The sequence below is a fragment of the Quercus robur genome, chromosome 6, assembly GCF_932294415.1.
Source record: "Quercus robur chromosome 6, dhQueRobu3.1, whole genome shotgun sequence".
NCBI lineage: Eukaryota > Viridiplantae > Streptophyta > Magnoliopsida > Fagales > Fagaceae > Quercus > Quercus robur.
This window is the reverse complement of record NC_065539.1, coordinates 54,357,553-54,372,637: the sequence shown is the minus strand read 5'-3', so window position 1 is coordinate 54,372,637 and position 15,085 is coordinate 54,357,553. Positions and strand designations below refer to the sequence as shown.

Below are 15,085 nucleotides of genomic sequence, written 5' to 3'. Positions count from 1 at the left end.
TCACAATACACATTACACTAAAAGACAATTAATATCATACCAACACCAATGGATAAGATAAAGCCAAATTCAAAAAGTCAAAAACCAAGCAAAATATTAATAAAGTTAAAGTTTCAGCCAATCACAGATAAAAATTAGTCTTAAAGAACAAAGAGAGAACAAAGAGAGAGAGACTCTCTGTCACGCCCTAAACCCGGTACCCGGATTTGTGACCATGACCGACATGCCAATATCAAGCCTAAACCTGATATTAACAAGAACCAACTAACTTTTTGAAAATTTTTACAAAAGCTTTCCTCTTTCTTTTCATTTTTGTTTCTTTACTTCTTGATATAATTTTTCACTTGATAGTCAGAGCATCTACACTGTACTCGAAATATAACATAATCCACCAATCATTTAATTTCCACACTTTCACATAATACATCTCTTAATACTTTAAGGTACACAACTTTCATTAGATCCTAAAATACACAATACCACAAAGCTAAACATCAAATTACTAATTTAGGATCTATACATATAAAACTAAAATCAGTTCCTTCCAAACTTGACTAAGGCTCCCTCTGCTCCAAAATAAAACCTGCTAACTGAAAGAGTGGAAGGGATGAGCTACACAGCTCAGTAAAGGTAAGATATATGAGAATTCAATAAGGATGCATGTAAATCAAATCATTTCATTCTATGAATATTTGAACAGGAGAACATCTTTTCATGCATAGTATTTTATACTATTTATAATAATAGCTCATACGCTCTTCATAGAAAATAATTATTCTCATTTTTCTTATCAGGTTAATATTACCAAAACCTTTCGGATTAAGCTTATTTCATTTCCTACAAAGTCACCACATGTATATTCTTATTACAAAATAATATCAGATAATCGACAACTTTGTATTAAACTAGAAACATTTTGACTCAATAAGAAAACCTTTCTTTATAAACCTCTTCCCGAAAAATATTATAACTTTCATAATCATAAAACTTAACATTTCATAAAGAACAGATATCGGATAACTTTTATACATAACTTGTACTTTCATCAGAAGCTTTATCTTTATAGCACAATAGAACTTCAAAAACTTTTATCTTTAATGAATAGGTTTTTTTTTCATTAGAAACTTCTTCTTGCCATGAGAGCTTTTACTTTTCACAATGCATTTAAACAAAATAATTCTCTCATGATTAATAACATAACATAGCTGTTCATAAATAACTTATTGATTAGTCCATATTTGATAAGTCTGTACAGAGAAGGTCTCATCACATTTGGGTGACCTCGTGTCCATGATATTGTCCTCTTTGAAAGGCCTGATGGCACATCTCCTCAAGGTTTTATTCCTCCCCGTTGTCCGTACACATTGGGAAGAAGGCCTTGTTCAGATTAGAGTTACGAGCAACCCCATTTCCTTTATTTTAAATGGCCTAGAGTTATGGGCAGCCCCATTTCCTCTACTTTAAATGGCCAAATAGATAACATTTTTCCATGGAAATCTAGTAATTAACCCCTACTAGCCGAGTTTAGATCACCGGAGGACATAACCCGAAAACATTTCATACTTTACATCATACTGAAATTTCTTATTTTGCATAACATTTCATAATAATAGCATTTCCATTCTTTTCTTTAAACATCATGTTTGTGGAATCAGTAATAGCATTAATATGCTTAAATCATATATATATATATATAAGGTTTCGAAAGCTCACGAACATATCTTTGTCAGAATAATGATTACATGTCATATCTCTAATCAAAAAACCATTTAATGCATAATATACTTTAAAATAACCTCATGACTTACCAAATACCCATATAACTTATCCCTTACTTGAAAGCAGAGGAACCGAGAGCCTACAATCGACGGAGCTTAAACCTGGGGAACTGGCAACACCTAAACCAAGTATCAAAGCTTATTACTTACTATCAATTATTCCTTATCATAAATTTACACATTCATCTCAAAGCCTATCTCTTAAAATCAAGGAAGTCCTAATCCCACCTCAAAGAGGTTCCCACAAATACAAAATACCTTCATCAAACAACATGATATACTAAATCATAGAGAAACCAATTCATAAAATTTATATATGATTCTAACATACCAAAGGATGAGCATATTAAATTATAGCTCAAAAAATTCACCCTAACTTGAGAATTAAATCCACAAAGTCAGGTGTAGCGTATATTGTTCACTGCTCATTTTAGCAGCATATGCTCCATTTGTAAAATACATACGGGCTGTCCACACACATCCAATTGTCATTAAGTTTTACATAACTACTCCCCTGTATGTCCAGTATAAACCATAAAAATTTCGGAGTCAAAGAATAAACCCATGATTTACTAAAAATCACACAAGACAGCATACTCAAATCTGTCCTGACAGAATTTCTTGCAACTTAAAAATTAAACCTTTATTTTTATGTTCATCCAAATTCTGTGAGACCACTTCTATAACAATCATGTGTGTCTTAGAATTCATAAAAACTACTCCTAGCATCCTAATTCAAAGAATATGATTTAATACATATTTTTCTTTTTGTAAACATCAAATCTGTCACAGAGACAGCTTCAGTACATATTCTTACAAAATCATCAACAAATAGCAATGGACCTTAATTTCATTTGGGTATTTTTATACCTATAATAAACATACTAAAATATGTTATTAAACATTCAATAAACCATAATATCATCAAACATTCAAATCACTAAAACAGAATCATAATTCAGCCTATAAAATCAGGATAGAGATTAAAGAAGTAGAAATAAACAAATGAAGTTTTGATTACTTTCCCCCAACAATTTTGATAGTTTTTAAACCCCTTAAACAATTGATTAAACCTAGGTAATTAGCCAAGTTGTTACTTAGTCCAATTAAACAAGTCTAGGTTATCACAGATATAAAGATCAAATCATGCAAAGCAGCGGAAAATATAAAACACACAATATGATCACCCAGGAAACCAAACCGGTAAAAACCTGGGGAGGATTTGACCTAGCTACCCTCAAGGTAAACTTGAATCCACTATCTTGAAAGAATCGAAGTTCATACAAAAGGACTTACAAGCACCCTCGCTTAACTTCCTAATGCTACTAACCAGTAGAACTTACTGACACGACCACGTGAAATTCTTGGATTCCCACCAGCTAAGAGCACCCCCGCTTGTATATTCTTTAAAATTTAATAGCAGCAACTGTTTTGATCATCAAGGTGTAGAAAATATCTCCTCCTTGAAAACCCTAAGTTTGTGTGAAGGAAAGCTCCTCTAGATCTCATAAGAGATTTACACAAACCGCAATATGAGCAACCTTTAGAGAGCCTTTGGGTACAAAACCCTAAAAATAAAAAGAGGCACAAGAGGCACTCTAATCTCTCTAAAAACAACTTCAAAAAACGTTCTAGGGTTTCCCTTATATATAGGAGAGTTTTACTTGAACCCTAATACGTTTAAGTAGAGTTTGGACTGAACTGGAACTCTGCAGAAAACTAAATCTGCACGTGGTTTGATCGATCGAGTCTAATTTTCGATCGATCGAGCCTTGCAGATTTAGTCCAATAAATTCTGCAATCACTCGATTCCAATTTCACAAATAAACATACTTTGAGCAAGCCTAAATCTAGATTCTATGTTTTGATCATGGTTTGCCAACATAATACAAATTGAAGTTCTAATACATTAGTTCCTAATTTCTTAGAACCTAACAATCTCCCCCTTTGGCAATCCGTGACAAAACACATCACAAACATGAAATGCTCAAAGTTATATATAGCCCAAAAATAATTCAACCTAACTACTATCTATCAGTTGCAAGTGTAGACAGCAGTATGACTGAATCAATCTGTATATTTCCTGAAACACTGAACAAACGCATAAACGCATGTGTGACAGAAAAACAAAAACAGTAAATTAACAAATATGCAATCTAACTCTCCCCTTAAGTTAGATACATAAAAAATAATGTTAACTCAATGTTAACTCCCCCTAAACAGAACATTCTTGTATTTTCCACACATTTCATCTAAATCTCTCCCCCTTTTTGTCACACATTGACAAAGACAACTCAAACAAAGAGTTGACAGAAAACATACGCAACAGAGTAAGAGAAAATAGAGAAAGAAGGGAACACAAAACAATTCAACTCTATAGGAAATAAAGACAACTCCCCCTATGAACAACAAAGGTTAAAAACAAGCTTCTCCCCCTATAAAAATAGGAAAAATAAAACAAGTTTTGGGAAAAACAGTTTTAGGAAAAAATAAAGGGGTTGGAGATAAATAAAAAGACACAAACCAAGTTTAAAAAAACTAAGTTGAGGATACACATGAAGAAAAATATTCTCTCTTTCAATAAAATGCAAACATGGCACTATGTGACTTATAAACAGTTGCATGAGTAGAGAAAATATTTACACATTGATTATCCATCATATCTTTTAAGAAAAATATTTTCTACAGTTCACACATAAAAATAGCATATACTAGAAAGTACATAGCTCAAAAATTAATCAATCAATTTTTTGATCAAGTTGAGTACCTAATGTAGTAAAGTGTATGCATCTTATGTGTGCAAACAATGAGAGATATGACTGCAAAACTGCAAGATGGATACAAAAACAATGCAATGCATGTGAATCCTAAACACAAATGATGCATGGAAAAAAAAAATTGGTCAAATAATTAAAAACTGAAATTTTTTAGTTTCGATCGATCGAGCATCGATCGAACATCAATCGAGTCAGGCAGACTCAAACCAAAAATTTTAATCGCAATTTCGATTGATCGAAAAACAGGTTCGATCGATCGAAAGTCTTGAAAAATCAGATTTTTGAAAAATAGAGCATTTTAATGCAGAAACTCCTTAAAGCACATTGTTTTATATAAAAAATGCATGAGTATGAGACGAAAAGTTTTTCAAAAACACTTGAATTCAACCCAGATCTTCCAAAATCAAGATTTTCAATCAATTTGTCCTCAAAGTGCAAACATTAAACACATTTTGCATTAAAATCAAGGAACTTTTAATCTTGGATGGCCACAACAAGATCACACACAATATAATGTACCAAGTTTTACAAAGAGTAACTTGTATAGTGTGTGCAACTAGCAAAAACTTGAGATACATGTGAGGTGATATGTAAATAGAAATCAATCACAAAGTCTACAAAATTCATCACATAGAATTTAAAAGAGACTATCACCTAAAGAGTTACATCATATAACTCTTACATTTCCTAGAAAACAAGTTTGCAATCATGTAAGTTTCTTGATTTTATGCCTCATAATATACACACCAATTTTAAGTCATGTGATTTTGGCATCAAGCCTAATATTACACACCAATTTTAATTTTAAGAATTAAGCAATTTAAACCGAGGCTTCACCTTATGTTCTTTTCGTGCATGTGCTACACTTTCTCGAGCACAAAATCTTATGATATGCACTAGTTCATGATTGGCTAGTGAACAGTGGTGAGATGGTTATTTATGCCTTTCTCAAAAGGATCAAGTCCGACAGTCAAATAACATGTGACTTTAAGATTAAGACAAAGTGATAAACACCATAAACATCTTTCCCACACAACATGCACTACAAAGCTTTAATTAGTCAAGTGCAATAAAAAAGCTCATCAAAGCTAAACAAGGTACATAAACTTGTTATGTAAAGATAATATGGCCAATCCTTGATTTTAAATCCAAGATGTGAAATACAAAATACAAAAAACTTTTTGGTAAAAAAAATTTATAACCAAAAACAAAAAGCACACTTTATGCTAAATGAACAATGCAAATGCAATGCATGACAGTGCTTAACTAAGCTATAGAGGGTACACAAATAAGAAATATCAATTTCTTAATTAACCCATGAGTACATGTACAAACTAGTACATACTCACACAAAATCAGAAATAGCTTAGCACTTATTTAACACATATTATTCAAGTTTCTCCACAATGTCAAGCATGTTCTAAATCAAGAGAGAGATATCATAACTCATGTAATCCTCAAGAAAAATAAAACAAGACTCAAAATAAAATATTTTTGTCTTTTTGAAATTTTTCAATGTTTTTGGATTTTTTTTAATAAAAAAACTAAAAAAAAAACACAACCAAAAACAGAAACAAAACATGTCCACAAACAATTGAAAGAATTAAATTAGGGACAAGTCAGCAACACTCACCTTGGAGAATCTTTTCTCACCCATATAGCACGAGTCTTCGGCTTTGTAGGTGAAAATCCATGTGAAGCAGAGTGTATTTGAGGGATTACACCAATTTTCTGAGACAGATTGAAATCCTGCAAATTCCTTTCACAAGCCAACAAGCTTAAATTTTTCAAAATAATATGAAACAATTTATATGGACTTATGGCAGGAAAAATATCATCACATATCCTAGATTGAAACACAGAATGCTTAAATTTCAGTTTATGACAATTAGGACGAATGTGACCATGGACACCACAAAAGTGGCAGACATGAACAAATTTAGGAACATCAGTATTCCTAACATCAAATCTAGTCTCAGATTTTGGTTTTTGCCTCAACAAAGAACAATTTGGTCTAATATGACCAACAACACCACAAAGGTGACAGGTAGGCACAAAAACAGATTTATTATGCTCTCTAACAATAGGTTTAGACTTAGGTTTAGAAACTTCAGCGTCAACATCAGAACTTTTACCTTTGTCTAACCTAGCAAAATAAGCATTTTCTTTATTATTCCTCTTAAAAAGAGGGATATAAACTTTTTCAGTTTTAGGCTTAAGAGAAACAGAAACACTTCTGTTATCAACAGTAGGCTTAGTACTCGTCAAATTTTCAATTTTGGTCCTAGATTCAACTAACTCTTGATCCAAGCTTTTCATCTTCTCATCTTGAGAGGAAATTTGATTTCTCAAAAATTCATTCTTTTTATTAGATTCATCTAATCTAACAATCAATTCCTCTTTTTCAAGATTAGCCAATTTTAACTCTTCCTTGAATTTCTTAGCAATTTTCATAGATTTCAATAATTCCTTACGAAGAGTTTCACAAGCATCAATAAAATCAGCAGAAACATGATCAGAAAGACACTTCAAATTATCCATGACAACAGGGGTCAAGGATCAGCTCTTAGATCAAAAGATCTAAAACAAAAGAGCAACCCGCTCTGATACCACTTGATCAATTTAAAAAAAAAAAAAAATTGACGAATAGATCATTACACATGATATAATAACAAAAATAATGACCAAATACATCAATTGAAGAAGCCAATTTCATCAATTTAAGCCAATTTGACAAAATCCCTAATTCGGATCAAATTCAAAACCCTAGAATTTTCAATTTTTTAGAAACCACAAAATTGATCAAATTAAACTATAGGGAACATCAATATAACATCATGGCACAAAAACCCATTGATCAATTACACAAGAATTGGCTTGAATTATCAAAAACCCCAAAAAGTTTAAAGATGCCGAAAATACCCATGAGAATGCATGAAATCAAGAAATAAACTTGAAAAAGAAGGGCAAAAGGGTCTTACCGGCTTCTAAGGACAAAAACCTTGCAAAAATCTTGAAGGAAAACGACAAAAATTTGATGGTGGAGCCAAGAGCCAACGTGGAGAGAGAGAAAAGCTTGAAAAAGTTTGAATAGTGACTTTGAAAAAGTCCAATTCAGCTTTTTAAAAAACCTGATATACGAGTTTTGATCGGTCGAAAATCAACCTCGACCAATCGAAATAGACAAAGACTCCCTCTCTCAAAACTTTTAAAATTTTAAAAATTTCGATCGGTCGAAAAACAAAATGGACTGATCGAATCAGGCAGAGGCTCACCATATTTTTCAGGAAAAACACAATTTTTTAAAACAAGTTGATTTGACTCAAAGTATTGAAATTTAAGAACAAAAATGCATGAGTATGAGATGATATGATTTTCCAAACAAGAATTTTAAGCCCATTATTCCCAAAAACAAAATTTTGCATTCTCCACAAAATTTCAAGCAACAAATTTAGTTTGCACATAATTGAAAGTGATTGCAAAAACTTGGTTGGTCAGACCATAAACACACACAATAACATGTACAATGTTTAACAAATTTGAAGCTGAAATTTTAGTGTTAACCCTTTAATTTCTTCTTTAGAGAGGGATATTTTGTTTTGGTGAGAAAAGGAGGGCTGCCATGTAAGAAGGAGAGAAGAAAGAAACAAAGAACAAGGAAAAGAGTAGGGAAAGAGGGCTGGACTTTCTGTCTGGTGCAGCCAAGAAAAGGAGATAAGGGGAAGACTTTTGGGGCAGCAAAAAGGGGATAAAAGATGGGGACTTTGGGTGGAATACGTGTGGAGCTTAGGAAAAATCTCACCACCCACTTTTCCAATTTTCTTGCATTCACACTCACACCTTTCTACAAAAATAATTTCTTGCATTCACACTCACACTTTTCTACAAAAATAATATCACTTTGCATATACATACATACATACATACATACATATATATACATATATATATCCTTACCTTTATAAAGTTATATCCATCACATTAAAAAAGCATATATGTTCTATAATATCACAATATCAAAGCTTCATGCACTTAAAAGTATTTAAGATAATGACATGCATATAAACCCATAAAATTAATTATGAAATTAGGTTCGGGTGTTACACTCTCATTCATTTCATTTCAGTGATTTCATATAAAAAGAGAGAGAGACTGAGAGACTGAGAGAGAGTCCGAGAGAAAAAGAGAGAAAAGTTAGAAAAATGAAATACCTCACAGTTTCTCCGACTCACTTTCACAGCACCCCCATAGCTATTTCATACAAGCTCCTCAAACCCTAAGCTCCACCACCAAAAACCCAAAAGATGCCTCCAAAGCTCGATTCCTCACAAGTGGTGGATGTGTACGTCCAAGTCATCGAAGGTGAGGTCGGAGTGGCAATCGGTCCACTGGGTCTCTCCCTGAAGAAGATCAAAGAAGACATAGCCAAGGAAATCGCCAAGGACTAGAAGGGCCTCCGCGTAATGGTCAAGCTAACGGTCTAGAACCGTCAGACCAAGGTGTTCATGGTGCCCTCCGCCGCTACGCTGGTCATCAAGGCGCTGAAGGAGCTGGAGCGCGACTGGAAGAAGACGAAGAACATCAAGCACAACGGTAACATCTCGCTCGATGATGTCATCGAGATCGCTAAGGTGATGAAGCCTAGGTCTATGGCGAAGGATCTTAGTGGGACTGTGAAGGAGATTCTGGGAGCTTAGGGTTTGCTTTAGCTTTTAGTGATTTGAGGTTTCTGATTTAGTGATTTGCTCTGTATTGGGGTTTGGTTTTTTATTTTTTAGAATTCGTGGGTTGCTATTGTTGGGCTTGCTGTTCGTTTTTTTTTTGCTTGAAAGTAGAACAAATAATTTTATTTTTTTTTAATTTGAGGGTGTTTCTAATTTTTATTAAGGGTGTTCCTAATTTATTTTTAAGGGTAAACAAATAAAAAAATTTTAATTATTATATATAATTTTTTTTTTCAGGCTAGGGTGTTCCTGGGAACACCCTGACCATAACGTGGCGTCGCCACTGATCCAGTAAGTCTCGAAATAACAATAAGCAAAACATGGCCAAATAGAGAGAGAGAAATTGAAGTGAGAAATGTAGAAATAAAAAAGTGAGAGAGAGAGAGAGAGGGCTGAGATTTGATTTGAGAAAGAGCTTACCTCAAATCTATCTTTTGTTGTTGTTGTTGTTTGTAGTGAAATTTGAAGCAAAGAGGTGGGTGAGAGGAGTTTCTTAACAATGATAATAATAGTGAAAAGAAGATTAACACAGAATTGAGAGAATTGGAGAATTGAAGAAGATGCAATTTGAATTTGAAAACTAACGTAAATGTATTGGGAGAATGGTCTTATTTTGTAGATAATATTTTACCAAATTTTACCTCTACTTAAACATAGACTGTAAGGGTATTTTGAAAAAAAAAAAAAAAGTGGTTTAAACAGGAGAAATCTGTTAAATAGCCGTATAAATATTACAGCTGGGCAGGCCAAACTCCAAAGCAATATCTTATTATTATTCTTTCTTCCTCACAAGCTTTTTTTTTTTTTTTTTATGGGTCCCAAGCTTTCTTTTATTTTTCTTTTGTGCTCGTCACAAAATTTTTTCCTTCCGTAGGAGGATAGGAACTCAAGTACGTGCTCGTGTGTGTGTGTCTGTCTTATTCTTCTCCCTCTGCCAAGAAATGCCACGTGTCCAAAACCCACCGTCCAATAACATAAAGAAACCAGTAGATTTGGACCAGGTGTCAAAATAACATTTAATGAAAAAGAGGCATCGATTCAGCATCACAACCTTCCTTGGATCACACGAAAATTTCCCTCTTTAATTAATAATAATAATAATAAATAAATAAATAAAGAAAGTAGAAAGGAAAATAAAAGAATCAAAGATAGATAGCATTTGATAAATAAAGAGAGATTTACCCAAACAAATGAAATCCAACTGAAACTGAAAGCCCCCACTGTCCCCAAGCTCAAAAAGTACGGCTTCCTCTCTCAACTCTCAACTTGCAATAATAAATAAATAAATAAATAGTTTCAAAAAATAAAATCCACCGCCACTTCTCACTCTCCTTCGCACTTTCGAACTCCAAAAACCCGATTACCCCAATCTTTCCCAAATAATAATAATAATAGTAGTGAAGTGATAAAAATGGCGTCCCATATCGGCAGCGTCAATCCACGCGCGCTCCAACTTCTTCCACCAAACACACACACTCACTCACAAAAACACCCACTAGTAGCAGTACTACCATTACATGATCTACATTTACTGGGTGTGGGTGAGAGATCAACAAGAAGCAGATCGAGGCTGAGAGTTAGGGTTTCGGATGGCGACGACTCCTACCTCCACATGTGGAAGAACGCAGTCGACAATGAGAGAAAGTCCATCGACTTTCAAAATATCGCTCATAACTCACCTCCTCCTCCTCCTCCTCCTAATCCTAATGACCATGAAGATTTGGAGAAGAAGACCCTCGAGTTCCACAAGATTCTCCAAGTGTCTAAGGAGGAGCGCGATCGAATCCAGCGAATGCAGGTCATCGATCGTGCCGCCGCCGCCATCGCTGCCGCTCGCGCCATTCTCAACGAGAACGCCTCCAGACCACAAACCCTTTTTCAACACTTGAACACTGACACTGATGCTACTGGATTGCCTGCTAAGCAACAAGGTAAATTGGACTCACTCTGTGTTCCAATTTTATTCGAATATATTTTTTTATTGTTGCTAGGAGTTTTGGAAATGGGGTTCCATTTTTGATTTTTTTTGGAAGTTTTATGATTGCTAGCGATATCACTACACAAAAAAAGTATGCTTATTGCAACTTCTTATTATATCAATATCAAAATTAAGCTTCTTGTCCGCTGTTGTTACAACTTACAACAAAAAACGTGAATTTGTAGGATAAGCCTGAGGAGACTATTAGGGGTAATGTTCTTCTTGGTATTGGAAAAAAAAAAATTGTAAATTTGATGAAGAGATTACATTTTTAAAAAAGAAAAAAAAAAATGAGGATAACAAACAGTAGTATTTAGATTTGTTAGTTTTGCATTTTAGCTAGAACGCCCAATGTTGAGACTGATATTGGTTTTGAGGCCGGTGATTGAAAGGGCAAGCACTAAGCACTAAGCAATGACATATGAAGAATCATTAGAGGCACATTTTGGTTCTACTTTGAAATCAAATCACCCCATATGGTTGTCCTACTTATGACTTGTATTGTATGCTTGTTCAACAATGAAAATTTTTTGTGTAAAACAAATAGAAGTAGGCCAGATCCAGTGTCTCATACTTACACGGACACTACAAGTGCTTATGGTACTTGCCTGCTACTCTTAGATGCAGGACATTCAACTCAGCCACATGTTAGTAGTCTTTTTGTGCGTGTGTTTGTTTTTGTGCAACCATATGATGCAATGTTCTTCATAATACAATTGCAACTTTTGAATTGAACAAGGTACTCAGAATGAGAGCATATTTGTGCCTCAGTCAGAAAGCTCTCAAAGTGGAACTCCAGGTCCAGATTTTTGGTCCTGGGCACCCCCGGTGAATAGTGATATTAGTTCAGATGATGTCAATGACATGCAGATAGCTGGAAGATCTTCGGTGTATCCAACTTCAAACAACCCTGTTGTTGAGAAGGATTGGTCTGTGGGTGTTCTCTCAATTCCATTTGAGAGTACACTCTCTGAAAGCAACCCCAACTATACTCTTCCACCCCTTCAATCATTCATAGATGTTGAAAAAGTGGAAACCTCAGAGGCCAGTTTGGGGACACCTTACTTAGAAGAGGAACGTGAACATGGTGTCCAATTTTCAGCACATGCAGCAGAAGCAGCTCATGCACTTCATAAGATGGATGGGCAGACACCCCTTGGAGTGAATCCTGATGGCTCAAGATGGTGGAAGGAGACAGGAATTGAGCAAAGACCTGATGGTGTGATTTGCAGATGGACAATGACCAGAGGTGTCAGTGCTGACCAAGTTGTTGAGTGGCAAGAGAAGTTTTGGGAGGCTGCTGATGAGTTTGGATACAAGGAACTTGGTTCAGAAAAATCAGGACGTGATGCCACTGGAAATATTTGGCGTGAATATTGGAGAGAATCAATGCGGCAGGTTAGTAAAAATTTTTATTTATAAAAAAGAAAGAAAGAAAGGTTAGTAAAAAGTTTTATTTCTGAACTGCCAATGAGCTCCAGTTCAAATAGCACCTCCTTTTCCTTGTAACACCAAGATGGAGGGTGAGTTCATGAGTTCAAAGCCCATTGGGTATGTGTGTAACTCACCAATAAAAAAATAATTTATTTCTGATCTGCAAATTGGTTACTTTTGGTAGCTAGATAACCATACTTTGTGTAAGACCGGTTCCTGGGGGTTAGCTTGCAATCATTGCCTGCTTAATCAGAATGTATCCTACATCTATGGCTTCAAGCACCACCAGAGCATGCCTTAAGGCTCTCTCTTTTCTTTTCTTTTCTTTTTTTGGAAAATTTTTAACTTTTAACAATCTGGGTTGCATTGATATGGGCTGCATTCTTAAAAATTCTTCTTCAGTTGTTCCCTTTTTGTTCTGCACTCTCCTGATGCTAAATTTAGGTAGAAAAAATAGACTGTTTTGATGCTTATGTTTATATATTTACTTTTGACTCTGGCAAAATAGATTACAAAGAACTGAACTCTGAGTTTTATCTGTGAAGGAGTGTGGGCTTGTTCATCTTGAGAAAACTGCAGACAAGTGGGGAAAGAATGGAAATGGCGATGAGTGGCAAGAGAAATGGTGGGAACATTATGATGCTTCTGGCCAAGCGGAAAAATGGGCCCACAAGTGGTGCAGCATTGATCCCAACACACTCCTGGAGGCTGGTCATGCCCATATTTGGCATGAAAGGTACCAAACCTCATGTTTGAATTGAATCAAACTTTGTGCTCTGGTTCCCTATTGTATGCAACTTGTATAAATAACAATCCTAGAGTCACCACAATATTTTGACTGTTTAAAGACCTTTTTTTCCCCAATAAAAGTAGATTGGATTTGGATGAAACTTAAAAAAGACCTGTGAGTTGACCATGAGTGCACATTGATCTTGTTGGTCCTCTTTACAATGAATGGTATAATCGGCGCAACTCTTCTGTAACCTTCTGACAATTCCAAGTCCTAGAGCTACATTCTTTTGTAGTTGGTGTTTTTAGTGGCTTCTGTGGCTTCTCTAGGGTATTGTTGAAAGCTTTTACCAGATGGTGATTATTTCAATTACTTCTTTTAGAGGACATAACATCGAGTGCGGCCAGGTTAACCGGTTTTAATCTTTCTTCCTTGAGATGTAGCTCACATGAAACTGCTCATATGTCATGCCATGAGTCATGATTTTGTTGTCTTCCCATCCTGACAAATTCTCATTCAGGGAGTTAATAGTAACTTATTGATTCAAAATCTGCCGATGTCTCTCAAGAGATCACAACATCTTTTTGTTATTTTCCAGATAAACTTGTTCCTGTATTTATGAGTTCATTTTTGGTGCTATTGGCAGGTGGGGTGAGAAGTATGATGGGCATGGTGGCAGCATAAAATACACTGACAAATGGGCTGAACGCTGTGAAGGTGATGGTTGGACAAAATGGGGTGACAAATGGGATGAAAACTTTGATCTCAACAGTCATGGTGTCAAGCAGGGAGAGACTTGGTGGGAAGGTAAGTATGGAGAAAGGTGGAATCGAACATGGGGTGAAGGCCACAATGGCTCTGGATGGGTTCACAAATATGGGAAGAGCAGCAGTGGAGAGCACTGGGACACACATGCACAACAAGATACATGGTATGAAAGATACCCTCACTACGGTTTTTATCACTGCTTTGAAAACTCAGTCCAGCTGCGGGAAGTTCAGAAGCCATCTGAGATGTCATGAACCACGGTTTTATTCTTGTTTTAGTTATTAATATTATTATTTCTTTATGTAAATTCCTTTGTAGAAACAAAGGATGTCAATATGTATTACGTAAAATTCATAGTTCCTTCGGTAGAATATAATGTTTAACATAATAAGTCAGTCAGTCACTGAATCCTCCTTTGTCCTATATAGGTCTGTCATGAGCTGCCTTAACTCCCTTTGTCTAATATGATGCAATAGTTTTATGAATTCTCATTCAAACATATAAATAGGAAAGTTTGGAGAGCTTCTTTTATGCTTAAATTAAAGAGTTCCTCTTATTTGACTTTATGGTTAAAACTTAATATAAAGTTTAATGGCAGTTTTATAGCGGAAACTGTGAGGATGAGCTAGCAACCGAAAGTCCTCTTTTGGAGGTTCGCAACTTAAAACTCTAATCCTCTAAATAAATTAGAAAAGTTTTTAGACGTTAGTTTGGCTAAGCCAGGATTTAAAAAATAAGAAGAAGAAAGAAAATCCTGACTGAAAGAAAGAATTATATAGCACAGTTCTCTTTGACATAATGCACCTAATATATTACGTACAAATTATCAAAATTTTCTTTCTAAGCCCGAGTTCAACTAATGTCGTGCCAATATGATGTTGTATTTGGCAAATATG

At 34.9% G+C, this 15,085-nt stretch overlaps 1 protein-coding gene and 1 long non-coding RNA gene across 2 annotated transcripts; one reads left to right on the top strand and one right to left on the bottom strand.

Annotated features, from left to right (window-relative positions):
* Window positions 1-379: 379 nt before the first annotated feature.
* Window positions 380-2,754, bottom strand: LOC126689547 (uncharacterized). The gene is made up of 2 exons (XR_007644552.1): window positions 1,809-2,754; window positions 380-590 (listed from the first exon to the last, which is right to left on the bottom strand). It is a non-coding gene; the product is annotated as an uncharacterized LOC126689547 (long non-coding RNA).
* Window positions 2,755-10,463: 7,709 nt separating this feature from the next.
* LOC126689546 (uncharacterized) lies at window positions 10,464-14,674 on the top strand. The gene is made up of 4 exons (XM_050384790.1): window positions 10,464-11,210; window positions 11,997-12,655; window positions 13,237-13,427; window positions 14,068-14,674. Exons 1-4 carry the CDS (start codon window positions 10,691-10,693, stop codon window positions 14,441-14,443), a joined length of 1,746 nt encoding a protein of 581 aa, XP_050240747.1. The 5' UTR covers window positions 10,464-10,690; the 3' UTR covers window positions 14,444-14,674.
* The last annotated feature ends 411 nt before the right edge of the window (window positions 14,675-15,085 follow it).

Coding starts and splice junctions, on each gene's coding strand:
- LOC126689546 (XM_050384790.1), top strand. CDS start 10,691: ATGGCGTCCCATATCGGCAGCGTCAATCCACGCGCGCTCCAACTTCTT. Junction 12,656..13,236: donor GGAGAGAATCAATGCGGCAG/GTTAGTAAAAAT, acceptor TTATCTGTGAAG/GAGTGTGGGCTTGTTCATCT. Junction 13,428..14,067: donor GCCCATATTTGGCATGAAAG/GTACCAAACCTC, acceptor TGCTATTGGCAG/GTGGGGTGAGAAGTATGATG.